This window comes from Colletotrichum truncatum, assembly GCF_014235925.2.
Source record: "Colletotrichum truncatum strain CMES1059 chromosome Unknown Contig_0006, whole genome shotgun sequence".
Lineage (NCBI taxonomy): Eukaryota > Fungi > Ascomycota > Sordariomycetes > Glomerellales > Glomerellaceae > Colletotrichum > Colletotrichum truncatum.
The window spans coordinates 2550997-2578376 of NW_027222403.1; the positions used below are offsets into that span (position 1 = coordinate 2550997).

Below are 27380 nucleotides of genomic sequence, written 5' to 3' on the forward strand. Positions count from 1 at the left end.
CTTTCACGTTTCAACCCTCAAGGCTGGTATTTCCACCTACTCGGCTCAAAAATGATCTCGTAGATATTCCTGTTGAACGAACCAACCGCGCAGCTCAAGTCGTGGTACCCCTCGAGCCCAGTAACCGGGCCATCCTGCTCTGCATCAATCTCCTCGTGCAGGTTCCAGCTACCTGAAAGCCTGCCATCACGAGTAAGGAAGATGTCAACGTTGATCCGACCGTCATTGGCTGAGAAGGTCATTCCAACACCAAGCCTCTCACCAATACGGAAGGGAGTGGTAAAGGACTTGCCACCCCATCTGTCATTAATATACTTGTGTCCATCGTCACCATGAACCGCAAGGCTGCCGCGGTGCCATCCGGGGAGTCTAAAGTTGGGGTAGGGCAGCGCAGTAAAACCCAGGGCAACGTCTACCTCCTTTGCGCCGCTCTCACGAATCTGAACTTCGTAGTACGCCGTAAATTGCCGACCGGTAGCCAAAGGAGAGTGGTTTCTCACAGAGTAGAGGGGGGGATAACCGATAATAGTGCCATCTGGAGCGTTCTTCGGTGTCGAAGCTTCCCAAACACCAGGCGCAACTTGATTCAAGCTGCCACGGAAGCCCTGGGGTTGCAACAGGGAGATCCTGTTGGCCCGTAGGGCCTCCAAGGCGGCAGGGTCGAGATGAATGGGTTGAACGAGAGGGTACTTAGCCACCCATGCCTCGCCCGCCTCGGCCTCCTGCTCAGTCGAGTTGTTGGCAGGTGACCGGTCAAAGCCGCTGAAGAAAGCGGGTGGTGGCGGGAACAGGGAGGTGTCCGGGACAGCGACCTCCCAATCATGCTTTGGCTGCGACTGCGACGGCGGCGGACCCGGAGGCGGCGCAGTGTAGTCGTGATGGGACGGCGGAGGACCTGCTGGTGGTGCGAAATCTCCCTGTGGCTGGGAGGGAGGCGGTCCTGGGGGTGGGGCATAGTCGTGACTGGGCGGAGGCCCAGAAGGAGGTGCGTAATCTCCGTGAGAAGGAGGAGGTCCAGAAGGAGGTGCGTAATCCTCATGAGAAGGAGGGGGCCCAGAAGGCGCGGCGTAGGATTGACTAGGAGGCGGCCCTGCCGGAGGTGCAAAATCGTCCTCACCTCGTCCCGGCGGCGGACCACTCGGCGGAGCATACGACTGGCTAGGCGGAGGGCCGCTAGGTGCAGCGTATGACTGACTCGGAGGCGGGCCGGGAGGAGGAGCGTAGGTCTCACTGGAGCTTTGACCGGGCGGGGGCCCGGTCGTGGGAGCGTACTGTGGTCGTTGGTTACTGCTCATCTTGATGTCTTGCTGTTGCTGTTGCGCGGAGGGAGGACGTTGCGCGGGGCGAGGGGCAGGACTATCATCCTTGTCGGCTTTGCTACCGAAACACATTCTCAAAAGGAAGAGGAAAAGCTTGTGGCGGTTTCCTTTGGGACAAGATTTATGCGGTTCGTCTCGTGTATCAGGATGCCTCCGAAGCTGCGGAACAAAGTGTCCGAGTTAGCGGGGATAGGCGCCTTGACGTTGAAATAGAGCTCGAGCTTAAGCGGGAGCTTTGGAATCCGAAACACTGCGGGTGACTGGGCAAAGTGCTTCAAAATGCCGACGCTTCGAATAAGTAATTTCTTCCTGCAAGTTGATGATGATGAGGTTGACGATGAAGAGGGAATGTAACAAATGACGAATGACGTGGGCTGACGGCGACTGAAGTTTGTATGTATCTGGACAATTGAAAAGTGGCTGTGTAATTACGAATTAATCCAAAGAGGTTGGATTGAATGATGTTGGAGCTATCCGGTTTGGGTAAGAGACCCACTTTATTCTGCGCAGCTTTCGATGGCCCCCGCGGGGCACTTGCAGCTCCCCACATTTGAAAGCGAAAAATGGCAGCTTGCATGCTTTTTTGCCTACTATGTATTACCAGATTGTCCCACTGAACGCAATGTAAAGGCAAACGTTTGCACTTTGGCTTGCATTCGAATCAATCCTTTGCAGCCTTTTGAACAGAGTTTTTCCAAACTTCACCGTCAAGCAAACGGCTGAAAAGTCTTTCATTTTTACGACAAAGATCTCAGCCACCGCCACGCGAAGGGGGGAGTGATGGTATTACGCCTATTTAGCCTGACAACCTTGCACCATCGGGCGAAAGTGGGTGGGGGCTTCGGGCGCGGCTAAAAGTTAAGCTTACCCGATGGCCCGAGGACACCGAGATTTCCTTGACCGGTCTCGGATGAATTCACCGAAACAAACATCACGAAGTTCAGCCGCGGTTAAGTTAGTAACCAACAGAGGCTCCCGGTCGCACTGAGATTACACGGTATTTTTTTATGCGATCAGTCAAACATGCAAGGGTCTTTATACATACATACCTAGGGTAGGTCATGGCAGGAGACAAAGTCTCGACCCCCTGCCCGTCGCAGTCATTACCCAATGAGGACTTTTACGGATATAATAATTGCATAGAATGTTGCTGCAGTACTACATACACATAGAGGCAACCCAGAAAGGTGCCAAAGTCCCATCTCGTAGATTCTTTGCCGGAGAACAAAGCGTGAACCCAGCCAAAAACATCAAATGCTGCTTCATTACACAAAGTATTCTACAACGCCCTTACATGATTCCTGCACGTGGCCCAAGTAAGGTATGGTAATCATCTTGCGCCCGTTGGTAGTATGGCTTAGCTTTGCCTACCTCGTCCTGCCTTTCAAATAACAAGCCAAGTTTGGAAAGAATGCCGAGGACAGAGATACAGATTCTAGCATCTTCAAGATCTAGCAACTTCTCGTAGCCTCGAAGAGCCTTCTCATACATCGAATTAGCCTCTTCAAATCGGCTTTGACCTTTTGAGTAGAGAGTGCCCGGGCTGTTGACTGTATCGAGGGTTTTACGTATTCTGGCCCTAATGCCTTCTCATAACCTTGAAGAGCCCTCTTATACATCTTATCAGCCTCTTCAACTCAGTCTTGATATTTCGAGTAAAGGCCATCTTTTTAATTGTATTACGGATCGACACATGGTCTAGCCCAGATACCATTTTCCTGCCTTGAAGAGCTCGCTCATACATGGCCTCGGCCACCTTGGATTGATTATGTCATGCGCAAAGCTTGCCTAGGTTGTTGACTATATCGAGGGTCGACATATGGCTTGCCCCTAATGTCTTCTTAAAGCCTTGAAAGACTCCCCCACACATCTCTTGAGCCTCCTTGAATCGGACTCGAGGGCTTCATCCAGACGTCTGAGTTCGTCGACTCTACCGATTAAACAATCAAATCAAACGACCTCTACGATGGGAGCAAGAGTATACATGCCAGACGCGAAACCAACCGGGTTGATGTCTACTATCTGCTGTCAGCGAAGTTGAAGCCTCTGAGCCTGATCACCCGCCGCCCATCTTGGTAATCATAGGTACCCAGCGTTCTCCAAGCCCCTACGTTGTTGAGGCTGCAATTGCAGCAGCAAATTCCTAGCACGATTTTTTTTTTGGGACTATCCGGACAAACACAGACGCCTTGGGCGATAAGGCACGGAATTTGCTCCCAGACGCTCACACCCTCCTTCGTCTTCCCAAGTATCGTCGAAAGTAAGGATGCATCGTGCTCGGGAGTGATACGCATATAGCGGCGACACAAATATCTTCCAGGCGACGTAGCGGAGGGTAGATAGGCATAGTAAGCTATCAAGACGAGTGAATGTTATACTCCACCTTAGGTGCATTTAACTATGTAGGACTTGGCAAGCATGTTCGGGCGTCCGGCGGCGCACAATGGTCGTCGAGATCTCCAGTACTGTTTTCCGCAGAGCCTTCATTTCTCTAATGCCGAATGTTATGATTCTGCGGGAGAGACTCCATTGTCGTCTGTTGGCATTTTTAAGGTGAAGTCTGCCTTACTTGACAGCCTTGCTGTTGCCTGCCTAGGAGAAGGTAGGGGAACGAGGGAAGCAGCCTACGGTTGCAAGGGATGAAATCTGCAGCAGTTACTGAGGCGTTGGGCAAAGCCTCTGAGGACAAAACCAACGTACACAACAAAGAGCAGCGAGAGAGAAACTGTTTAGAAAAAATATATATATTCGTCGTCAAGCGACGTATCTCAGTCGTCTAAGTCGACGAAGAAGTACCACCAGTAATATCTACTGCCGCCCAAAAAAATGGGCAAATTCATTTGCAATTTGTCATATAGAATAAAAGTCCCCAAACCAAGTCACCTCCTAAAAGGTAGTTTTCCACATCAAGCGATGTGAGACCACTAGTAGAAAAGAAAAGTGCAATCATTAAGTATCATAAAGAGCCACGAGCTGCCCTCACCGACAACGCAGCCTCATTTACACCCATCCCACGTCTAGAGTTCTCAAGCACCCAGGGCGTTGACTTCGTCCGAGTTGGGATAGAAGAAGGCCACCACAGCGATGATGACATACGTCGCGCATAACAGTGCACCCTCGAGGTAGTTACTCCTGCCGTCAAGAACCAAAAAGTTGACGATGAAGGCGGAAACGAACAGACAGACTGTCTCGAAGAGGGTGAAATACAACGACATGTCCCTGCCCAGGGCCCAGCCGATGATAACGACAATGGGCGTGATGAAGAGAGCGATCTGAATGGAGCTACCCACAGCAACACCAATTGCCAGGTCCATCTTGTTCTTCATAGCAACCGTAATCGCAGTGACGTGCTCAGCGGCGTTGCCCACAATGGGGAGGATGATCAAACCAATGAAGACCTCACCCAGAGGGCTCGTGGCAACAACCTCATTAATGGAATCAACGAGGAACTCGGCACAGACAGCGACCAGACCAGTGGAGAACAGAAGGAGGAGAATAGCGGCGGTGCGAGAGAGATGGTCGTTGGGTACGACTTTCTCGTCTACATCATCGCCGCTGTTTACAGCTGCCCTTGGAATCTGAGCAGGGAACAAGGCACCGGGTGGTCTGACGTTTCCAGCTTGTTGGTTCAGGCGGTCAGGTAGAGAGTTGGTACGACGGATGCCGAAGCGGACACGGGGAACGGGACCGGCGGGAACAGGGCCCATAGCGGGAGAGCCGGGAGGTTGAGTGAAAACTGCTGGGGCGAAGTTCTTGATAGACAAGCCGCGGAGGACAGGTAGAGGCCTGCGCTCGTTGGTCTGGGTAACCTCAGAAGTACCCATCTCGACCGCGGGGCCCTGGTGAGCAAAATCGACACGGCGGGGTTCACCATTCTGAAAAGTAACCTCAGGGCGTTCACTGATAGTGGGCTCGTCGACATCGACGAGGTTACTATGCATCCTCTTCTTAGACTTCTTGTGCTTGTGGTGGCGTCTGTGATGTCTGCGATGCTTGCGAGGTTTCTCATCCTCCACAGCCTCCTCACTGCCGATGCTTGAGCCGAAGCGAGGGAGACGGGGCCGGCTGGGGGAACCCTTGGAGTTGTGAGTGCCGACGGAGGAGTTCCGGGTACGGGGGCGACCTTCAGTATCGTAGGAAGTCAAGCTGGACTTGCGTCTCCTGCCGGCGCGCAGCACCTTCTTCATCCTCTTGCGGACAGTACCACCAGAGCTATCGGAGCTATCTGAGTCTGTATCGGAGTCCGAATCACTTTCGGAACTTGATGTATCCAACCAGCCTACAGCCGGACCAGGGGCAGACTCAGCGTCGACTATGTGCTGAGGTGTAGACTCATACATATACGCATGAGACTTGAGCTGGAAGAGGAGGTAGACAAGATAAACCAAAAGGAGGATCTGTCCATCGTCAGCGTATTTCAGAGATTATGGGGAAGCCGTTGCTTACAACGCTGACACCACGACTAATTTTCAGAGTTTGGTCGTCGGCCTTCGCAAGGTTCGTGAAAGAGGCATGGAAGGCGGTCTGCAAATGACTGGTTAGCTGTTGCACGAGTATAATATAATGGGAGATGACGTACAGGAAGGACCAGACTGATGACACTAAGACTGAGCAGACAAGCACTCATCTGCGTGACGGTGCTGTTATAGATCTATCCTTTGGTCAGCATTGATATCCACGACTAATGACGAGGGGCACGCATACCTGCTCTCGGAAGCGCAGGCCACCAAGGAAGAAGCTCATGCCCAAAATGAGCAAGAGGTTGGCCAAAATGGAGCCAAGGAGCGATGCCTGGACGATTCGGATTTCATTCTATCATGGAGGTTAGTTGTGCGTCCTCCGGAGGCATTTCAATGATGATGGCTTACCTTGGCAAGTGCGATACTGAAGCAACGCAACAAATAGTCATGTCAGCAACACTGCAAAATATACTCATGACAGGGGTTACCTGTGCATGAGGAAAGGGGCGAAGACGGAAGAGGGAACTGCATGATTTGGGACTTGATTGATGTGATAGTGTCTTTTTTCATCGACTTCTCTTCTCTCTCTCATCCAAATCACCCGCGGATGGGTATAGACATACATGCTAGTTGGAGAATTAAGCATTAGCCAAGCCCTTTGCCAAGAAATGTAGAGCATCGAATTTTGGGGGTGACTGAGAGCCAAGATCCGGGGTGCGACACAGCCAAGACAAAAGCCAAGCCAAGCCAAACACGTCGGATCTTCGTAGTCCCCTCACCTCTCTCCATTCTCTCTCGAAATCTATCATCTCATTCACAGAGATAGCTGAGAGAGACACACACCCCCAAGAGGTGCGTATTTTGGATGAGTTTTCAAGACGAAAATAATTGGGGTACTTACAAAATAATCAACTCAACGGCATTACCAAACGTCACGTTCAGTAGGGCGCCGACTGTGTCGCCAAGCTTGCTAGCCACGGACTCGGTGGCGTGACTAAGAAGACCGGCGAGGGGGACAATGGCGATAGCGTTCATGGCAAAGACAATGCCAGGGTTGACGTGGAGGCCCTTTACAATGATACCAACGGGCACAAAGACAAGTAGCAGGTTGACCCAGCTGTGAAACATGATCATTTTGCACGTGTCGAAGAAGCGTGTGACAACTTTGGGCTTCTCAGTCTGGGTTGTCTGCTGCTGCTGTTCAAGATTGTTGTCGTTCTGCGTACTGCCATTGCTTCCTATGAAAGGCCCCTTCCCCGAAGCCTCCGCAGATGTGGTAACATTTTCGCGGGGGCTGGTCTTGTTGGCACTGTCGATACTGTCATCAAGAACAATCGTCTTGCTCGCAGAAGAGCTTGTGATGTTGGAAGGGGTAATGATGTCGTCAGCATGGCCATTGTGACTACTGCTGCTAGCACTGGAGGTGCTGGTAGTTGTGTTGTTTCGCTGAGCGGGCGCAAGGGAGGAGAAGCTGGCGCCAGGGAGGGAGAGGGGGTCAGCTTCTATGGGAGCCGTGCTGCCTTCGGATCGTTTGGAGGAGCTGCGACGGACGCCATGCGCGTTTGCGTCTGCACCAGAGCGTCTGCTGTCTATACTAGAGGGATCAGATGAGGCTTTCTTCATCGAAATTGATGACCGGACACTCGTGTCTCGGTGGAGATGTTGGTCCTTTGGGGGGAGGAACTAAGATGGGTGTATACGAGTTGGTGATAGCACAAGAACGAATTGATATAGGTAAAATACGCAACCTGTTGAAGACAAGCTTCGGGGGATGGTGAGAAAGAGTAGGGAGACTAAGAAAGAGAGAGGAGACCAGAACAAGATGCGGTCGGACGCGACAGAGGGATGCTTTAAAGGCATGAGATAGAGGCAACGTCCTGGACACGCACCCTTAGATTGGGACGGATGGTGGGAACGCGGAAGTGTACCGGCGGGCAAGTAGAGAGCTAGCTCCTCCGTACTGCTGTACTGGGCTGCATGGTGCTTCCATCGGCGCTGATACGCAAGCAAAGAGAAAGGCACCAGACCTAAATCAAGGTCCCCGCTGAACATGGGTCTGGGGAGCAGGAACCCCTTGTCGCCCTCTGGTCTGCCCGGAGCCAATCGCTAATGCCGAAACGTTCTAGTGGATGAACGCCTGCGAAGTTCAGTACCAGATACAGTAAGAGCGCTCTGGTCACCTGCCTGAGGCTCCTGTGGCGCACCCACAATTTCCCCGTCTTTGACTGACGGTTGACCAGTCCTCGTTCTGGTTCACGGTGTAATGTTGTTACTATTTTGATGTTATGATTCTCCCAATTTTGAAGGAGAAAGAAAGAATTGGGTCTTCGAGAGGGGAATACAACCACTTGCCCTGATGTACACTGCACTACACTGCCGGCAACACAAAACACTGGAACCATTCGGTGATGACATTTCTATGGTACTAATACCAGCTGATGCAAGTTCTGGACCAGAAGGCGTTGCACCAAGCTTTCGCCATGGAACCGGTACGTATTGGTCAGTGGGGGCCGACGACGCCATACTGAGGAACAGGAACTATGCATGCATGGATACATGTACAGGTGTCCCCAATCACTTTCACCCATCGCCGTCATTAACCAGTTACAGGACCTTAGCTGACCAAAATGATATCACTTACGATCAATCCGCTGCAAGGGGGCAACGCAAGACGCGGCGGAATGATTCAGCTAGTTCCTTTTGGCACCGAGGTTTGCTTCCACGGGCGTTTCCTCTCTTTTCGCCATCGAGGTCATCTAAGCCCCCCGGTCTTGACTCAACAAAAAGGGCCCATCAAGCAAGAGTCACGAGTGGATACCCAAATAAACATGGAGAATAACAAGCGCCACAGACCTCGACGGAGAGCAGGATACCTCCCTCCCACCCCCTCGATCCCTCCCCTCCCTCCACCCGCTCCGCCCGGACAATGCAGCTGAGCCTCACTTTTGTTCATAGCCTACCTTGAGTCGCAATCGCCCTCCCCGCGCCGACATCCAAAGACTGACTGTCTGCTGCACTATCACACTATGTTGGACTTGACTGAACTGGACTGGCCTCTAGCCAGGACAATTACCAATCAAGGCCATATCCGACCTAACCTACACCACATTGACGCCCACCGTCCCATGAAATGGAAACCTCACCATGTCCGAGCCCTTCTTCTTCCTGCAACGTAAACACACGATTTTCTCACCGGACGGAGCCAAGCCGTGGTCGACCGAGCTTTCAAAAGCATGTTCAAACGACGACCCGCAGGAAACACGCAAGCAGCTGGCACTTGATTACAAAAGCAGAAAAAGGTAAATGGCTTACGGCCTTCTTCTCCTCCGACTCAAGTCGCAACGTGCGCCAAGAACAGCGAGTCCAGATGATGGGTGAAAACAATAAACACCCATCTCGAAACATGGACCGAGAGACACGGGCGGACGGTCCTCTTCCGATTCACCTTCCTTTTCTGTTTCGCGCCGATGCTTTGTTTCCAAGATACTCTGGCATTTGCTCTTGCCTTTGATCTTTGCCCGAAACACAATGTTATGCCTTATCATGGCCATGGAATGCGAGCCAAAGCTAAACAAAGAAGTAAATATGCAAAATAAACCACAAAGCACTAGTATCGCATCCCTGGCAACGCACTTTTGTTATCAAACCTGGGACCACCCTCGTACCTGACCAGCTGCTACTGCGCTCCCTTGTATCTCCCCTAGACTACAATATATATACGTGGGCCACGGTTCCTGTACGCGAGATGATTCGTCCGGGTGTTTGCACCATATGGTGCGTATTGCAGAGTCATGATCCATTCCACCTGGGCTGGGCTCCAAACACTCACCCACACACACACATACACACACATGCACACAGGCCTCTTTTTAGTAGTAGTAGTAGTAGTGTAGGTGCACGGAACACCTTCTCTTTTTGACATTATGTTTCCCTCCAAGCTTCCCGGCCATGAACCTCTCTCGCCTTACTCTTTTTCTTCCTACCTTTGCTTTGCCGAACAGTAGCTAAAAGCAATGTCCCCAAACCTAATTAGCCCTCCCGGAACGTTGCTTTCTCACCCCCCTCAAAATCTTTCTTCCAACCTAATTCGCGGTTCTGTAACATGACCTGCACTGTAAACCACATGCATATGTGCAAAAAGGCCATTGGACGACGGGAAAAAAAAAAAAAAAAAACAACCAAACTTCCCGTCGTCGTCGTCGTGTTCGCGAAAGAAGCCACATACGCGTCCACCCACAACCCGCACATGGGGCACAAAAAAAAAAGCTGGGAATAAGGTGATGGATCAAGCGTCAAACAATGGGTCCTATCCTATCTGCACATGTAGACCGCTTTCTTTCCCCCTGTCACCAATGAGAACCCTTCTCAAGAAAGGTGAAGTATACCAAGCCGGACGCATGTGCCGAGGTGACGTCAAAAGCCTTGGGGGGACGATTTCCAACTGCGGTAAGCTGCGCCACACCAACTAAGCCACACATTCAAGTGGGGAGGCAACGAAAACGCAATGATACACAGACATACATGGTCAGCAAAGTCCGAGAAATATTTGGGGGGGGGGGGGGGGAAGCAGGAAACGCATCCATCCAGACTAATTCAGTCATAAACGTAAACTGGTGGTGCATCATGGCTTCTGCCAAGACTCTTAGCGGGTCATCCCGTCATCAGCTTGGCAGATCCGATGAGCTTTCTCTAGATGGCTTGCACTAACACCACTATCATCCAACGGTTACGATTACGGTATGAGGTGACCTCACTCATCGCATCAGAATGTCCACATTGTCATGCTTTGCCATTCACTATAGCTCAAAATGCTTCAACCCTACACGCATACAATCCCACGACAACAGCCAACGAGGCTGGTCGTCTTCTATCTCTTGCCACACAAAAAGTTATCAACTCGACCACTGCTTAGTCTCTCTTCTTCGGTGTTCCCATACGCCTCTGTCGCCGTCAGCGAGCAATCCGGGACCGCCGCTGTGATGCCATTGAATTAAGAGGAAAAAACGACGAGTTGAACCAACAACAGAAATGATCCCTTGTCGAGGACGAAACACCCACCAATCCGTCTGTACCGAAAATAAAAGAGTAATAAAACCTTGTCCCATGACCCTTCGTCAATCGACGCAAGAAATAATAACAAAACTTTCCCTTATTACGCGAAGAGAGAACCAACGAAAGAGACTCCTTGAACCTTTCTATGCCGGTTCGCCAACAATGCAGACGGCGATCAAGACAACATGAACATCCGACAATGACTCCAAGCGACCAATTACGTCCTCTTGGCTTTGGTATTCACACATTAAAAAACTCGGAAATTGTAGAATAGAGAGGGGTGAGTGACATCCTGTCTCCACCTCACCGATCAACCTGTCGTGCCGGTGATAGACTCATCTGAGATGACCGAGCACCGCATAGGGGCCGTGAGCCCATATCAACGGATGGCGAGCAATTGAGGGCTTCAAAAGTACTCTATCTTTCTTCGCCACCTCTCGCCTTACCACGCCTCCGGAAGAAGTCCATGACTCTCTTGGCCGCTCCACTGCTGCCTTGGTGGCCATGGTACTGCTCTTGGTTGTAGGCGTCCGTGAATCTCTTATTTTTCTGGAGCACGCCAGAACGACCATTTCCTCTGGAGCCTCCAGTGTAGCTTTCGGGTTCGTGATAGCCACCGGCTTGGTAAGGAACACCAGACTGCCTCCGCTGTTGAGTATTTTCAAACGAAGATTCGGAGCCGGTGTTCAGTACTGCGCCCTGCTGCATATGGCCAGGGATGGCGCTTGGCTGACCGATTGGACCCATGTACTGCTGCTGCTGCTGGCCTTGCTGTTGCTCTTGCCATCCCTGACGTTGTAATTGAGGGGCTGAGTTCGAACCAGGCGGCTGCCGGTAGCCTTGATCATATCCTCCATCGTAGCCACGAGACTGACCCCGCTGATCCACATATCGACCTTGCTCATTGACTTCAGGTGGATCTTGGATGGGCAGATCTGGTTGAGATTGAGGCTCAGATGGTGGAGGGTCATAGTCTCTGCCAAGGCCAATAGCCTTCAATGAGAAGGCTTGAGGAATCAGAGAGAATCGTCTGCCCGGATTCGGCTTCTCGTGGGATGTCTGAGAACCGGCAATACTGCCACTCCGCTTCTTGCCAAGACCTAGGGAGAATGATCGCCGTGATGCCCTAGAATCAATTGAAGGACGGGGTTGGCCCTCTACTGGTATGTTGTTGGGCATGCTGACTGGAGGATACTTCCGATTCTTGTCTGCGCTCTGAGAATCAGGTCGCTTGTTGCGGTTCTTACCACCAAAAATCGACCCATTTCGGCCCAGCAATTTAGATCCAAGCTCGCCAATAGTGTTGGATCGCTTGTGCCCATGGCCCCTGCCATCACTCGATTGGGATGGCGTTTGGCTTTGGGCGGCTTGTTGTTCGGGGAATCCAGAAACTTGGGCGAATTTGGTCGGCACGCTGACGCTAGGCCGGCCCATGGCTTGCGAGTCCTGAGCATTAGGTTGTTGAATCCTTCCTTGAGCATTAGTACCTGCAACGGTCGGGGGGGTTGGTTGGCCGTACGATCCACGAGCGCCAGCTCCCAATCCCATTGAGCCTGAAGCCATTGACCCTCCTGTCTGGGGTCTCGCCGTGGGTGGCGGGTTCGATGTTGAAGATACAAACACGTTGTCGGAGGTTGCCCGGATATCACGAGCTGGTCTTGTCGGTGCCGTCGCGGTGTTCCGATGGGAGCTTGGTGGGCGCGTTCCTTGCCTGCTGGCCCTGTATGAGTCCCTAGAGACAGGTGGATCTCTTGGGAGAGGCTTCTCCTGCACAGGGGCCTGATCCTCTGCAACTTCGACAGGGCCTTGGCTGTTTGAGCGTGCTCGCGACTTGCCTCCTGTTGAAGTCTCTCCTCTTTGAGTCTGGGTCGTCGGTGCGACATACTCGACCTGGACAGTACGACGCTTGTTGTCTCTCTGCTGCTTGGCAGCGGCCATTGCCTCGGCGTCAGTGTCGATCTTAGCATGCTTACTAGCAAGTCCTCCCACCGACGTAGGCGTGCTGGCCTTGGTTTTGGATGACTCGCGAACTGAAGCACTACGTGCAATGCCAGGTGCTTCCGCGGCGTCCTCAGAGGGGACGGTCGTGTTCTGGATCTGAGTTGGCGTGGTGGTACTACTCGTAATGAATTCCACGACGTGAGCATATTCGCTCAGCCAACTATGCCGAGCGACTTCGAAGAGGTCCGCTCTCTTTCTCGGATTGGGGACGAGAATTCGTCGGAGGAGATCACGCGCATGGGGCGTGACGTATTCGGGGAAGGTAAGGGGGGTGTTGACGATGTACTTGTACAAGAGATTAATGTTATCGCCTTCAGGGTTCGCCGGGTCATCGTCGAATGGAAGATAGCCTGCCAACATGGCATACTAGTATTCTGTCAGCCTTGGATGGTTGCCGTACTCATAGCAGGCTGTGCTTACCAAAATTACACCGCAACTCCAGACGTCAACTTTTCGGCCAGTGTACAGTGAGTCGCTAACGACAAGTTCTGGGGCGGCGTAGCAAGGGCTGCCACAACTTGTCTGCATTAGATCACCCTTTCTTGTGCCATTGGTCTTGACCCTGTCCAGTCCCAACTTCTTAACGAACTCGCGGTCGCCCAGATTCAACTCTTCGTCTTCAGATAGCTCTTCGTCAGCATCAAAAGTGTTGGCAAAGCCAAAATCTGTAATGATGATGTTGCGGTTTCGGTCCAGAAGGAGGTTTTCTAACTTGAGATCTCGGTGAACGATTCCTTTCTTGTGCAAATAGCCTACTCCAGAGACGAGCTGGGCGAAGAGTCTCCTTGCAGCATTGTCCTTTAGATAGCGGTGGTTGAGGATGTAGTCGAACAGTTCACCGCCAGATGCGTATTCGAGGATGATACCAATATGTCTCTCCGTCTCAACCATCTCATGCAAGCGAACAATATTAGGGTGCGAGATACCCCTTAGAATGGCAATCTCGCGATAGATCTTCGCCAATCTGGAGGGGTTATTACCAACACTATCCCGCTTGATCAACTTGATGGCAACCTGATTCCACATGGTAAGTTAAGCACTTGGGGGGTGCAGCCGGACCGTTAGCTTACCTGAACTCCGCCATCTTGTTTCCATCCAAGTTTAACCTTTCCAAACTCGCCCTCACCAATAGTATTACCAAGAATGTAATCGCCAAACCTAACAACCTTATCGCGCTTTCCAGAATGATCATGTCGACTTCTGCCTCCTCGTCTGCCATCATCGTGCTCCGACATGCCAATTGGGGGCGGTGCGGCATCATCGTGGGATGACACAGCACGTTGAGGCTGGGACTCTGCTAATCGCTCTTTCTCGCGAGCGACATCGACTTCCGGCTGAGAAACGACCATTCTGTTCAAAACCTCACTTCCCTCGTGTGTGGGCTGCTTGGGAGGCGCGGTCGTTTGGGGCGCTGCATGTGATCGTACAGGGATTACTGTTGGCTGACTTCCCGGACGGTTGCCGCTCGAGCGGTGAGGAGAATCTGGTGCCATTTGCTGGTACGATCTTCTGCTGCGTGAGCCAGCAGTGTCGTCTGAGAAGCTATGATCGGCATTGCCGTTGGTGCCGTCAGGTTGACCGCGTCGCGGTGAAGAGGCGGCCTTTTCAGCTGTGTGGTCGCGTCTTTTTGAGGCAGCGGTGGTAGTAGTACCGCCCGAGTAGTTCGTCGAAGACGTTCGAGGGGGGGCGACAGGGGGCATGTTTTTTCGACGTTCGGAGGATGAAGATTGGTAGTCTGGGGAGGAGGGCGCGACGGCGATGGGACTGGCGGGGGCAGCTCGGGACGTCATGGGCGAAACTGGGTCCGGACTGTTTACAGACGCGCCGGTTCCGCTCGGTCGTCTCGAGGGGCGGTGTGAAGATGCAGGAGAGGCAGTCGTGTTTTGCAGATTGGCATTGTACGCCTCGCGGGTCGGTGAGGGATGATCCAACGTGTACTGACGGTTGTTCGAAGTGGCAGCGACTAAATGAGGTGCCAAAGCTGGTGTTTGATGGGCAGGCTGCAAAGCGGCCGAGGACATGCTTTTGCAACGCTGAAGACGCAAGCGCGCAGAAAAATAGAGTTCGACTGGGCAGCCGTTCTATTTTGGCGTGTTTTGTTTCGCGGCTGTCGCTAACAAGGCGGCTTGCAATGTTGGTGCGTTTTGGGAGGAGCCAAGGGAGAGAAATTGCTGGCGGAAGGTGAGAAGCGAAGGAGTTAAGTGAGTAATGCTCCTCTGCGGTGTAGTTCGCTTGATGGGCAGCAGGTTTCAGGACGCAGGAATTAATGAGCTGCAGGAATTAAGTTGGCCAGAATTGGGATGGGATGGACGAGTCCGATTGGAGGTATTATGGACCTTGCTGCGTTGTCTGTCTGTTGTACCAATGAATCGGCTCTGGCTATTTCATGGTGCGGGTGGAAGGGATCGCTTTTGTTTTTTTTTTTCCTTGTCAGGGTTGCGATTTGTTGTTTACTGCAGTTCGGCCAGGACAAATTGTATTGGCGACGAATCGTCTTGGGATGTCGAGTCAATGCAGCAACACAGAAAAAAAAAGACGCGACAAGGGGCCGATCACGCACGCACACACTCTGTTGTTGTGAACGGCTGTGCGGCTTCGAGCCTGTGCCTCTTGTCTCTTGACACCGCCAGAGACCACACGGGGCTGTGGACAGTTAAAGGGAAGCGAGTGAAATACAGCAGAAGCTGCCTCAGTGAGGTAATTGATTGAGGGAGGATGTGGGTTGGAAGTTGACGATAGGCAGCCCAATGTTGTTGTCAGCAAACCCCTATCGTTGGCCAATCAAGGTCGCCTGACCTGACTTTGGAACTGGGAAGCTCTCGCAACACTCAGGTAAGACAACAATGGTATGGGCGCGCGGGCCCCTTCCAGTTATTGGCTTTTTGTTAATGGTCGAAGCTGTTGATGGTGCGCTTCTTCGTCCTCGCAGGTTCGAAACTAGCGCCCGACTATCGGGTGTGAGGTTGGATCGTCGGTCGGAAAAACAAGACGAGACGCTGACAATGAAGGGGCACCCCGTGTACAGGTGGGATGAGGTGAGGGCCCAACCTGAAGCAAAGTCGGTGGGAAGAGCAGATGTGGAGGACGGCTGTCGGCGACGCGGAACAGACACGACAAGGACAGACCAAACTTGACCAGACCAGAATGAGAGAAAGGCTGGCGGAATTAGGAATGGGTCCTGTCTTGGCTTGGACGAGGGGAGACTGTGAGAAAGAATGAGCGAGCGAACGGTCAGACTCTCCTCGTTCTGGTTGAAGTAAATTTGACGAGATGAGACCTTGGGACGAGCCGGTTCAGGGCGTCCAATATTTGGAACTGCGCAGCGCGGAGCGCGACAAGAAACAGAGCGGGAACCCCAGAGAGAGATTGGGGACCAACTGGCTGCCCTGGATGACCTGGCCGGGAGAGAGTCTGTGAGAGAGTGTGCCTCCGGGGGTATCGTGTACTTGCAGGGGAGTTGTCCAATGCAAGTACCGCCTAGGGAAGTGAAGGATATATGCGTGGGCCTCAGGGGGGAAAAGCGGGAAAAAGGGAGTCGCTGCGGTACATGCACCTAGTAGCGGATGCAGGTACCAGATACTCGCTAATATCCGCTAATGCTGCGACTACTGGCGACTGGCTGTGCTGTCCTCCTGCAATGCAAAAGGAAGGAGAAGTGCAGTAGTAGGATAGATGAAGCACCTGGAATGGGGTGACGAGGTTGCGGTCGAAGTCTCGGCAGTGTACCCGAAGGAGGAGGTGAGGTAGGATCGAGCGGAGCTGAGCTGAGGGGAAAAAGCAGGAACAGAAGCTGTATCCGTTTTTCGAGTGTGTGTTTGTATATTGTGTGGTGTTCGTACCAGCTTCCGCCTCAACTGAAGTGTTTGTGGCCGCTCAGACGAAGAAGGGAAAATGAGGAGATGCCGTCTCGTTAAATTATGGCAATCGTGGCCGTCCAAGCACCGGCAGATGCGAGAAGGTGGGCAACTTGTCGTTTCTTTTCTCCCTTGGGGCTTTTCAATCCAGCTAGGTCATTTCCTTGGTTCCGTGATTTGCTTGGCCTGGGTTGGGTTGCTGGCCCGAGGGTAAGTATTAATTATCCTCGTCAATGCAGCGGCAGCCGGAATGGAATGGATTGACGTTCCCTTCCGTAGCCTCTAAAGGGCGAATCGACCCGATGAAATTTCGATGACAGCTAGGTTAGCTGGTGCGACGACTTTCAGCAATGATCCGAACAACGAATGCCTTCCAATCGATGTAGAAATTGCTCAGTCTCTTACGACCTGGGCTGTCTGAGTCGAGGTTCCAACCTAGGCGGGACTGGTGTAAGTTGCGGTAGGTTGTGAATCGGAGGTGTGTGAGACCGAAGTGGGTTGCACAACAGCCAAAACGTGGATGTGGCTGGTGCCGGTGCTGTTGCCTCTGGTATTGGTGCGGCGCTGGCGCTGGGCTCCCGGTATTTGACGGCAATGTTGCTTGCCTTCACGGCAGACTCAACTTATCCGGGTACGAAATTGGTGGGTGAAAAGGGAGCCAGCTGGAATTCGACTCTGACTGGAATTCAATCCGATACACACACAAGATGCAGGTTGACAAGGTACTTGTTCCTTGTCCGAGGCACGCGAATGAGAAAGAGAGGGGGGAAGGCTTTCGTTTGCTGAGGGAAAGGAAAGAACGAGAGGGAAGGCAGGGGGGTGAGAGACGGCCGCAGGAAAGGAAGGAGCGTCAGATATCCATTACAGATTCCGCGTCCGACCTTGCATGTCTCGCCTTCCCGATATATGTTCAATTTTCTTTTTCTTCGCAAAATTTCTCTCATGACAATCTCACTTCCTAAACGTTCCACGGTCTCCACGAGACCCAATCTCTGCCACTTGCTCTAGTCGCTCTAGCTGCTCCATCATGTCGGGATCTGGCATTAATATGGCACCGAAACCGAATTAAAGGTCGAGGCTCGATCTGCCAATTATCCTGACGCCACCTCCAAGGCATCAACCAACATCAGCCGCCTATAGAACAGGCATCGAGCTTATCTTGGACAAGCCAAGTCTGTCAAGCGAGCTGGCATCAAGCCTCGAGACCCTACTCCACATCGTTCAAGAAGCCCAAGGGCTCCCAACTCTCAGGTTGCGCCGGGTATCCCAACTTCATGCCCGCCCTCATCCATGTCCTACCTTTTAGATGGAATCGCTCTACAGCAAGGATGACCGCGAATCATGCAGCTCACACGTGTTTGCTCACATGCTGCTCTAATCCTCCTCCTTAGGCAGTGATGAAAGGGGCGAGCTGTACATTTTGCACCTGGAGGATACAATCCTTGAAAAGCAAACAAGCGATCTCGCATTTTTACCCTCAAAGTGTTGCAAATCTTAACCCGTTGTACAGGAAACGCCAGGCCATATAACAAGATGCGATGCATATTGCTGAATGCGTCCGGCTTGAAAGGGGCACGACGTGCATCTCTCCCCGATTCATGACGAGCATCAACAAACAACCCGCCCCCTCATGATCTCTGTTTATTTTTCTGTTTTATTCTTTTTACCAGCATTTGGCCATATATCGTCTCTCATGCGGCAGCGCATACTAACGTTGCAGAGTCGCATCGCGATTTTCTTAGGATACCTTGGTGTCCAGAAATGTCTCCAGCTGTCGCCTGTCACGAAACTCTTGTAATCCCTGTCCATTGGGCTACCCATTCAGGCGACAAGGACAGGGATAAGAACATGGTCCGGGGCTCCTTGGCTCTTTCAGTTGTCATCTGTCCAACAGTTGCAGCGAGAGGTCTGCCAGCACAGCTTTCCGCCCACATCACTCGGGTTTCGTCTGATTGCATCTCGTCTCTTCTCCATTTCTCCTTGATTGGGGTGTGGTGTCGGCTCATTAAGCCAGTCAAGCGCAAGGGAATACAACTCACCACACTGCTACGAGTCTCTGCTACTACGAGTCTCCTCTGCGCACCCCACCCATCACATCATGACAATACTAGCATAAACATAGGACGCCGCTGGCATACGCGCTTGAGGCACCAGCGAGTTCCCTTGCATCGATGTGGCAGGACGCATATCTCCAAATTACCGTCCAAAGCCTGACGCTGTTCATCAATGTTTGCGAGACCGGACGGAGCATCTTTCCCTGGCCTTCGAACAACGAATCTTGCATGTTTGCGCATGGTGAAATTCACTCGATATCCTCAACCTTTACATGTGCACCTGGACGCAACCGTGGCTGCGCTCGGCTTATCTACGATTTATTACTTTATGCGCGCCATACCTACTAGTTGGGGTTGACAAGTCGAGGTTCAATTATGCGCAAGTCGCTCAACCTTGCTGCAGTACCCTTCTCAATAATGAGTGTCCCTCTATGATCTTCTTACTACGTGTTAGGGGTAAGTATAACCCTCTGGATGTGTCCTGTGGAGTGTAGACCCACACTAGTTTTGAGATTTGCGACCTGACTGGTCCAGAAACTGTCTAGGAGCTGGAAGTACCTATGTTTACATAAGCAGACAGAGCACGGCCACAGTTACCCGTCAAGGGGGTTTTACTTTGGCCTGCAACCGTAGTAATCCGGGCGGCCCACCCAGCCTGGTTCCAGCGCAGGTTTACCCCATTGAATGCATGGCAAGGCAAGGTACGCACGTATCGAAGTACACTTTACTCCATTCGCTGCCTCGCATGTAAGATCTCGCATCCATACTGGCATCCTTTCAGCCGTCTTCCCTCATTCTGTCATCCACTCGCAACTCGGTCTTTTCGTACCCGATACGCTTCTTTACCTTCCTGGGTACTGTCGTCTCACCTCATTGACGGGTTCCCGTTGTGCAACGTCCCCTCCAGCACCGTTGCACCTTAATAGTCGCTTGTCTTGAATCCGCAGGCCCGCGTTCCTCATCCTGTGCAAGGCCTAATGCCCCCCCATCAACTTTGATATTTCTAAGACGGACTGAATCTGTAAAAACCGGCCAGGCATACGTTCTGTTGCAACACCCCCAACGGCATTGCCTTTCGACGCGACTTGTTAATTTGGCCCGACCTGACCGCAGCTGACGTCGCAAAAAGAATTTTTTTTGCTGTACGCCTCAGCACGCATGAGCCACTTGGCGTCCGACCAAAACCAACGGGGATTTAGCACTCAATTTCTCCAATTGACGGTTGGGCCAAGAGCTCAGGCAAGCAAGTAAGTCAGTAAGCATTAATGTCGGAGATGAGGCGCACGGCATGCGACAGGGATCTACCTGCTCCGGGGCAAGGCTCAATTGCAAAGAACAAAAAGATAGCCTTAAGACTGTCCCCAAATCCGTTGAAGCAAAGTATCCAGTTAAAGCTGTCAATCGAAGACGAAGCTCCAATTTTTTCTATCCGAAGATCACATCTGGGGGCCTGGCATACCAGGCCGGTTGATGAGGAAGGCTGAAGGGGCTCCAAATGAGTTCTCAGACTGTCGAAGGCCCCTCGGCTAGTGCATTCCGGTTTTTTACTATTCACGATGGAATTACCGTTCATTTTATTTGGCAGCCGGGCTAATTCTGGGGACAAGCGAGCTACCCCATCAAGAAAGTCTCCGGACAAACCCAATCAAACTCGGCATTTGGCCACAAGTTTATGTTGCTAGTGACATCATAAGTGGCATCCTAGCTTTTATTTCAGACTACGCCGCAACGTTTGGCTGATACAATCAGTCCATCGCCGTTTGTTAACTCTTTGGAACTGACGGACGATACTACTCTGTACAGGATGCAGTCAGGTTAAGGGATTGATGCCGTGTTGTTGACAACTCACAAGGCATAAAATGTGGACATGTTCATGCTTCTCCATCACAAAAACCTTCCCCATCGTCGATCCCACTCACAAGCGTCCATAACATCGCGAAAAACGCGACGCGCAATATCCACCCCGCCCATCGCCAATTAGCCGTTAACCCAACGTCGACTTTACAAAAACTGGAGACGCCCTATTCAAATTGTCCAGGGACGACCCCCGCTGGCTCGCAAAGACCCAATGAGCCGGGTATCGGGATCCTCCTCAAAGGGCAATCAATGCCTTGGGGGATTCGTATACGCAATCTTCATTTTCCCTACCACTCGGACTAACCCTGCGAAATGTGTCTTACGGGGTCCCCGACAGTCAAAAGACGACTTACTGGGGGTCACGGACCGAATTCTTCATTTTTTTTTATTTTTCTTGTCTGCCATGTTTCTGGAAAGATTCCAAATCTAGTGGGGTGAATGAACTTTGATGGGGCCGAACGAGACTGGTTGAGGAGACCTGTCATGCGAGAAAATGTACTGGTACGTTGGTCTCTTGTAGACACAATACTGCCCAAGCCAAGCGGCTCCTTGATCTCAGCCGCAAAATCGTCGCTCCAGATGGAGGGGGTGATTCCCGAATCCAGTGGTTTTCAAGAAAGGACTCCTTCCATAATGGAGCGAATGCTGATGGCTGCGGGTTGCCGACGGCTCCGTTTCAGCGACCCGTCACCCCGAGCTTGCCGGATCGCATCGTTTAAAGGATTGCCGAGCCCTCTAACGTGTCAGCCAGGACTAACCACCTGAGCCATCTGCCTTGTGAACTGCAGAGATACATCCAATTTGTGCGTCTCCGGCATCAGGCCATGTTCGGCCGCCTCGGGAGGGGCCAAGTGACTGCAATTAAGGTAGCCCCTCGTAGCTTCGAGTGGGAGTCGCGAACGCAAGATGCTTCAAAGATGGAAATTCGGCTGGTATCTTCTCTTATGATATTTACGTATATACGTATGTACATGCCGTGCCTCCTACAACTTGATGGAGATATTATACGCATCTAGCCCCAGGGCGAGACCGGTGAGGATCCCGCTGTAGGCGATCAAAATGCCCATAGTGACAAGCGGCCCGACATGAAGTGTGGGCACCGTCATGTTGACCAGGCCCGTCAGGACATTTGCAACGAGAAACAGAAACAGGCCATTACGGTTGTAGGCGCGGAAGACCCTGCTCGTCGCCGTCTCATAAGCCTCCTTCTCCGACTTTGCATCGGTGGCATTGTAAGTTGCAGGAAAGAAGACGGTATCCACGACACAGTAGGCTAGGAGCTGTGTGGAGTTAAAAGCAGCTGTCCAGAGGACATAGGGCAAGTTGGCGAGACGGCGTGACACACTGAGGCCATCACCGTAGCTGTAGCTAGTGCTCAAGAAATACAAAACCGCCCACACAGCTGACCAGATGGCCATCATCATGAGGAGTGTCCTGCGCTGCGTCGTGGGGGTGGAGTCGCTTTTTGGGTTGACGCTGCGGGGCAGAATGTACATGCCTGTATCCTGTCCAGCGAGAAAGATGGCCAGGTAGCCGATGAAGCTGAAGATGCCCTCCCGGTTCTTCGAAATCAGATCCGTCCTCGGTGCGGTCAGGATGTACGCCTTTAATTCCGTGCTTTCGAGGAGAATCTGGTACAGCACGCCCAGAATGAGTGCCAAGGCGGCATAGCTCGGCACAATCTTAAGGGCGGACTGGAATATCGCGACGAATGGTGGGAGCAGGCCCAACGTGAAGAAGAAGTTCCAGTGCACGCCGTACTCTGTGACGTGTTCGGCGTAGTCCAGGCCCTTGACACTAAGCAGGCGGATGATGCCTAGAGCGAACAGAGGGAGGGAATGGCGCAAAGAGTTCAACAACCGGGTGGCCAGTGGTGTTGAGCGGCCCTCGGCACGTTCCTTGAGAACAGGGCGCGCGGCGACGACACCGGCGCTGTACACAAAAGACCCAACACCAATATCCATCAGAGACGTGCCCCAAGTCTCGACTTTCGCGAAGCGGCGCGGGAAGAGGCGGAAGTCGACGGCAAGAATGGCGATACAAGTTATAACCATCATGCTGCCGCGATAGTGCGTCAAGAATGGCTTGACAGACAGTATAGAGAGCGCGCCATTGGCGCCAGCACCCTTGGACTTTGCATTTGGAGGAACAGCGGGCTTTTTGCGACGAGTGTTTGGCGGGAAGGCGTAAACAGCGGCGGCGGGTGCGAGAAGGAGTATGTTAAGGAGCAGGGGTGAGGATGCGTAGAGGGTCGTGGAAAGGAGGATGGCAGTGACGTTGAGGAGATAGTCGACCAGCCCTGCTAGGGGCGTGTAAGGTTTGAAGAAGGATTGTCGGGATTGGAGGACAGACCACAGGAGGACTGCGACCTGAATGGAGGGAAAGATGCATGAGTTAGCTTTCGTCTTTGTTCCACTACAAGCGCATATTGGAGGGGGGAGGAAATCGAGAGGGAAGGAGACGGAGGACGCACGGGTGCGACTGCGGTTACGTAGTTGATTTCGCTGACAGACCCTCCGGAGAGATTGGAGACAAAGTCCTCCTTGAGCTTCTTGTAGCTTTCGGCCGTTGTGGCAGACATGTTTGCGATCCGAGGGAGGGGGAGCTCGGAAGAGGTTGTTTCTTTGGGTGTAGGATTTAGGGGGGCTTGATCAGCCGGGGAAGAAGTCCAAATGTCAGCTATAAAACTGTTGGCATTTCGGAGATCTGTCTGCTTTTGGAACCGCCCAAAGGACAGGTAAGGACAAAGTTTGTAAGATCTGGTCGGACAAGTTGACGAAGTGACCAACTTGCAACGTCGCCAAATGGCTCCAATTACGAAAAAAAAAAACCACCATCGAAAGAACAGCCGGCTCACTTTGACAGGAAAGCCCCCCCCCCCCTTGGTGGTCCAAGCTCCTCCCACTCTCAGGTGGGTGACAGTTCAGCATAGCTGCAAATGCCATCCAAGCAACAGTCATCCAATCAGGAGCTTCAGTCGGCGGAGTGGATCCCCATTCCGGATGGGCTCCGGAGGCACGGAGGTCTGGAAAGCCTTACCTGACGCTGGAACTCCAAACTCCCTTTCGTGCATCTTTTGTCATCCATCTAAAGGAAACATTTCGCAGCTTCCTGAGCTGTTGTGATGGCATGGATGTGATTCTGTGGACAGGATTGGGGGGGGGTGTGGGGAGGCAAAGAGCGACATCGTTGTCAACCACGGTGACATTCCATGTCTCATCCCACCTTTTTTGCCCACCCTTTCTTACACATTCCCTCTGACACGTTTAGGTCAGTTTGTCATCCCAAACCGGTCAAAAATCAATGGATGCCTTCCATCGTCTTGCCAGGCCGTTTTCCTTTTTGCCATCATGGACGAACCCGGCCCGGGACAACATACATACACACACTGTGACTGTTCCGACTGAGACTCTGATGAGCCAGCGCCGTTGTTGGTGTGCTCCCGCCTCCACACACACCACACCACATACATCTCACACCTTCGGCCTCACCGCGGCAACTGAAGACAGCGCTTTGCGAAAAAAGAGCTCCCGCATACCTTACGGATTCGGATATAAACGCGCCAAGTGCAGGCACCAGTACAAGTGTACCCCGCCAGCTTCAACAAGGTCAATATCGTCATGGTCGCCCACACTGCCTCCCTTTCTTCCTTGTTGCTAGCAAGTCCCAGTCGCGACATACATGGAAAAGGATAACGAGAGAAGAGAAATCTCTTTCCGCTCTTCCAGGCTATAGGTCCGAACAGTGATCCCTATCTTACCTCTTCTTCGCTTGAGATGAAGGGAAAGAGTATTGCAAAGGTGTCAGTGGCCTACCAGAAACCTGACGAATCAAGGTCCGGACAAGCCACATTTTCTTTGTTCTCCCCTGCGGCCATCTGCAGAAATTCAAGTTGCAAGCCCGTCTTGGCCTATACCAGCACCTTACCCATGGGTTTGCCCCAAAAAACCCACATGCCTCTCTAGCCCCTCTTCTTTGTCCTCGCGTGCAGCAGCATGGTTATGGTTGCTGTCCGCAACCGCCCATTGTCGCATGAGAGTTGACGACTGCATTCTCTGGATTACACTCCACTTACGCTGTCCAAACAAATAGAATAAAAAATAAAGAAGAAGGAGAAGAAGAAAAAAAGCCCCGTACAAGGATTTGTGGCAGTGGTAGGGTGTGCTAGTGGTGGCTGGCGGCCAGGAGCAAGGAGCCGTGACCGTTCACTTTTACACACCCTCTCTCTTCGGTCCACTGCCAGTATGTCTCTCTTCATTGGCATCTAAGTTCGGGTGGTTTTTGTCCTTTGGGAGGCTTACCGATCCTTTCATTTCCCGTCCCCGGCAGCTGGCGCAAGAAACTTCTTTTTCCTTCTCCGTACTGTCTGGCGGCGTGGAGAAAGTGAGGTCCGCGGAGGGCATAGCAGGTGGATAACCAATAAGACCTTTGAACGGTCTGGATATTAATTGCTTTCACATCCCTTTCACATCACAGACATAAGAGTGCTCCTCTCCCTTGAGAACGCTTCCCGAGCTATAGAATTTCGCTGCTCATCGGCCCCCTATCTTTGGTTGCACATTCCCATCTTTGAATCCACCTATTGATCGCTTGGTTCAACCCTCCTTCCGCTATAAGCCCGGTCATTAAGTCCTTGCTTGCTTGCACAGTTGACCATCATCGCTACAACAACCACAATGGCCACTCCTGTTGAGAACCGCCATAGCCCCAGTCTCCATCCCATGTGGACTCCTCAATACAACATGGGAGGATTCCCTCGCTCTACGACCCGTCCAGCACCTACCTCATACTTTAGCTCTTCTGATCGATCTCCCAAGAGTTTGCCCACCCCTGTCTTTCCATCCAACGATGGATCTATGAGACAACATGAACGGGCCATGGTTGACCGCCTCGGCCAAAGACTTCGACAAGCGCAACGCACCGAACTGAGTCCGCCAAAACCATCTCCTCGACCGAGACCACTTTCTCCTCTCGCTGAGCATTCGGGCGCCGAGGGGAGACGATATTCTGCTGCTCAAATCAGCCCCCGTAGGCCGCCGGCGCCGGTAATGCCAGTATCACCATCGATAGCCAGTGGTCGTAGGCAAACCCTCGCGGCGGAAAACCGACACATGCTTCTCGCCGGCATGGGAGACGAAGCAAAACGCCGGCAATCTGTCCCTACCGCGGGATTCTTTGCCAGGTCTAAGGATGCTGAGAAGCGTCACCATCTTGAGCAGCTCCGCGCCTGGGGTCACGTCTATCTCGGCGATGCCAAAACCTCCGACGTCTTCGTCCAAGCTGTATCTTTGCGGAGAGAGTCCAATGCGAGCACCAACTCAGACAACTCTGCTGGCGATTCCTCACCTACACGCATACCAACAACGCCCACTGGCTCCTCTCATCAGACCTCAATTCGAGCTCGTGTACGCCCCCGCGCCCTGGAACGCAAGCCGTTTCTCATCCAACGCACATTCGACATTGAGCAGCTTCGTTCCACAGTCCCAGACCCGCTGCCGACCTCTCCTCCTGCGGACTTGAGGCGGCGGCCTTCAATGGTCGGCCCGTCACTGTCACTGCCAAAGATGTCCTCTCCTCGGCCAAGCATGGCACGGCGGAGGTCGAGCAGCGCCGCTGTGCACAGCCCCTTGCCCTTCAACCGCGGGCTCAAACCTGGAGAACCCAGAGCCCCGTCGCGTGGCGCAACCACCATGCCAATCCGTAAGTAGCATGTCTCATCTAAGTTTATCTCCCTTCCCGCTCATGACGTTTGCGGACTTGAACCTTTTTGGCCGTAGCCTTTAAGCCAGTCCTCGTCTTCCCTAAGAACCCAGACTAACCCTAATCCATCAATAGACCTTCAATACGCCCGGTCCTATCTGCCGATGCTGGCTGCGCTTATTGTCTCCGGCCACATTACCACGGGCGACGTTATTGATCTGCCGCTGCCACATCCCGAGGCCTGGGCCAACACGGTTGCCTATGTATATACGGGACAAGGAGATTTGACGGATGCGGTCAGGGAGAACATCCTATATCTTGGAGGAAAAGTTTAATCCACGCACGACTGGTTTTTTTTTTGTGCTCACGATTAATGACTCTTTTCTTCTCTTCATCCTTTGCTTCACACATCCGGCATCTCATCGAGGATCATACGGTAATCTGGGGTAGTCATTTTTGGGCCGTTTCCTTTAATCATCTCTTGTTCGTTGTCCCTCCTTTGTCTATAGATGACACCACCATTGCATTATGAGTCGGCGGTCGTGCCTAAATGATGAGCTATGTACTTTGATGACTTCTCAAATATACACGAGGATCTGCACATGTCCTTTGCTTCAGAACAAACAATCAGAGATTTCCCCAACAACAACAATGCGTTTTTCCATATTTGCTTTTTCAGCCAGGAGTGCACGTCGCTTTTGTCCATTCCAACAAACCTAGGTCATAGAACTCATAGCCACATCAACATATCGTTCTTGCCTGGTATGCAACGCACCTCGAACATAAAATGCCAAGACTGAACCGAAGCGAGAAATTATCGTCTATGGCCGCAAACGTGCTGACCGAGCCACGACATAAGATGCCCACAAGGAACTTTCTTTATTTTCAACCCACCAAGTCCTTACTCTCACCGCCCCTAAGAAATGAAAGAATCCTTACATGCCGCTTTTGGAAGCCCCCCCCCCCCTCCCGAACACTCCCCTTCTCGAAGGGTTGAGACAGCATTCACGCCGGGGAAAGGATCTACGTTGTAACAAGCTCACACCTACCGGCTAACAACTACAGACGTTTTCATGTCTTCGC

General features: G+C 52.3%; 5 protein-coding genes across 5 annotated transcripts; 1 reads left to right on the forward strand and 4 right to left on the reverse strand.

Moving 5' to 3' along the window:
• Window positions 1-17: 17 nt before the first annotated feature.
• On the reverse strand, window positions 18-1391 carry CTRU02_209979 (SPRY domain-containing protein; the record flags this gene model as incomplete). The annotated part of the gene is made up of 1 exon (XM_036720796.1): window positions 18-1391. One exon carries the CDS (start codon window positions 1389-1391, stop codon window positions 18-20), a length of 1374 nt encoding a protein of 457 aa, XP_036587636.1.
• Window positions 1392-4345: 2954 nt separating this feature from the next.
• On the reverse strand, window positions 4346-7402 carry CTRU02_209980 (membrane bound cation transporter; the record flags this gene model as incomplete). The annotated part of the gene is made up of 6 exons (XM_036720797.2): window positions 4346-5716; window positions 5766-5843; window positions 5899-5970; window positions 6024-6131; window positions 6188-6203; window positions 6681-7402. The coding sequence occupies 6 exons, from the start codon at window positions 7400-7402 to the stop codon at window positions 4346-4348; spliced, it is 2367 nt and encodes a 788-aa protein (XP_036587637.2).
• A 3846-nt stretch (window positions 7403-11248) lies between these two features.
• Window positions 11249-14853, reverse strand: CTRU02_209981 (Fatty acyl-CoA synthetase and RNA processing-associated kinase 1; the record flags this gene model as incomplete). Its single annotated transcript, XM_036720799.1, has 4 exons — window positions 11249-12299; window positions 12351-13198; window positions 13253-13846; window positions 13903-14853. The coding sequence occupies 4 exons, from the start codon at window positions 14851-14853 to the stop codon at window positions 11249-11251; spliced, it is 3444 nt and encodes a 1147-aa protein (XP_036587639.1).
• A 6727-nt stretch (window positions 14854-21580) lies between these two features.
• CTRU02_209982 (gpi-anchored wall transfer protein) lies at window positions 21581-23178 on the reverse strand (the record flags this gene model as incomplete). The annotated part of the gene is made up of 2 exons (XM_036720800.1): window positions 21581-22966; window positions 23071-23178. 2 exons carry the CDS (start codon window positions 23176-23178, stop codon window positions 21581-21583), a joined length of 1494 nt encoding a protein of 497 aa, XP_036587640.1.
• A 2095-nt stretch (window positions 23179-25273) lies between these two features.
• Window positions 25274-26632, forward strand: CTRU02_209983 (uncharacterized protein; the record flags this gene model as incomplete). The annotated part of the gene is made up of 2 exons (XM_036720801.1): window positions 25274-26297; window positions 26433-26632. 2 exons carry the CDS (start codon window positions 25274-25276, stop codon window positions 26630-26632), a joined length of 1224 nt encoding a protein of 407 aa, XP_036587641.1.
• Between the last annotated feature and the right edge of the window lie 748 nt (window positions 26633-27380).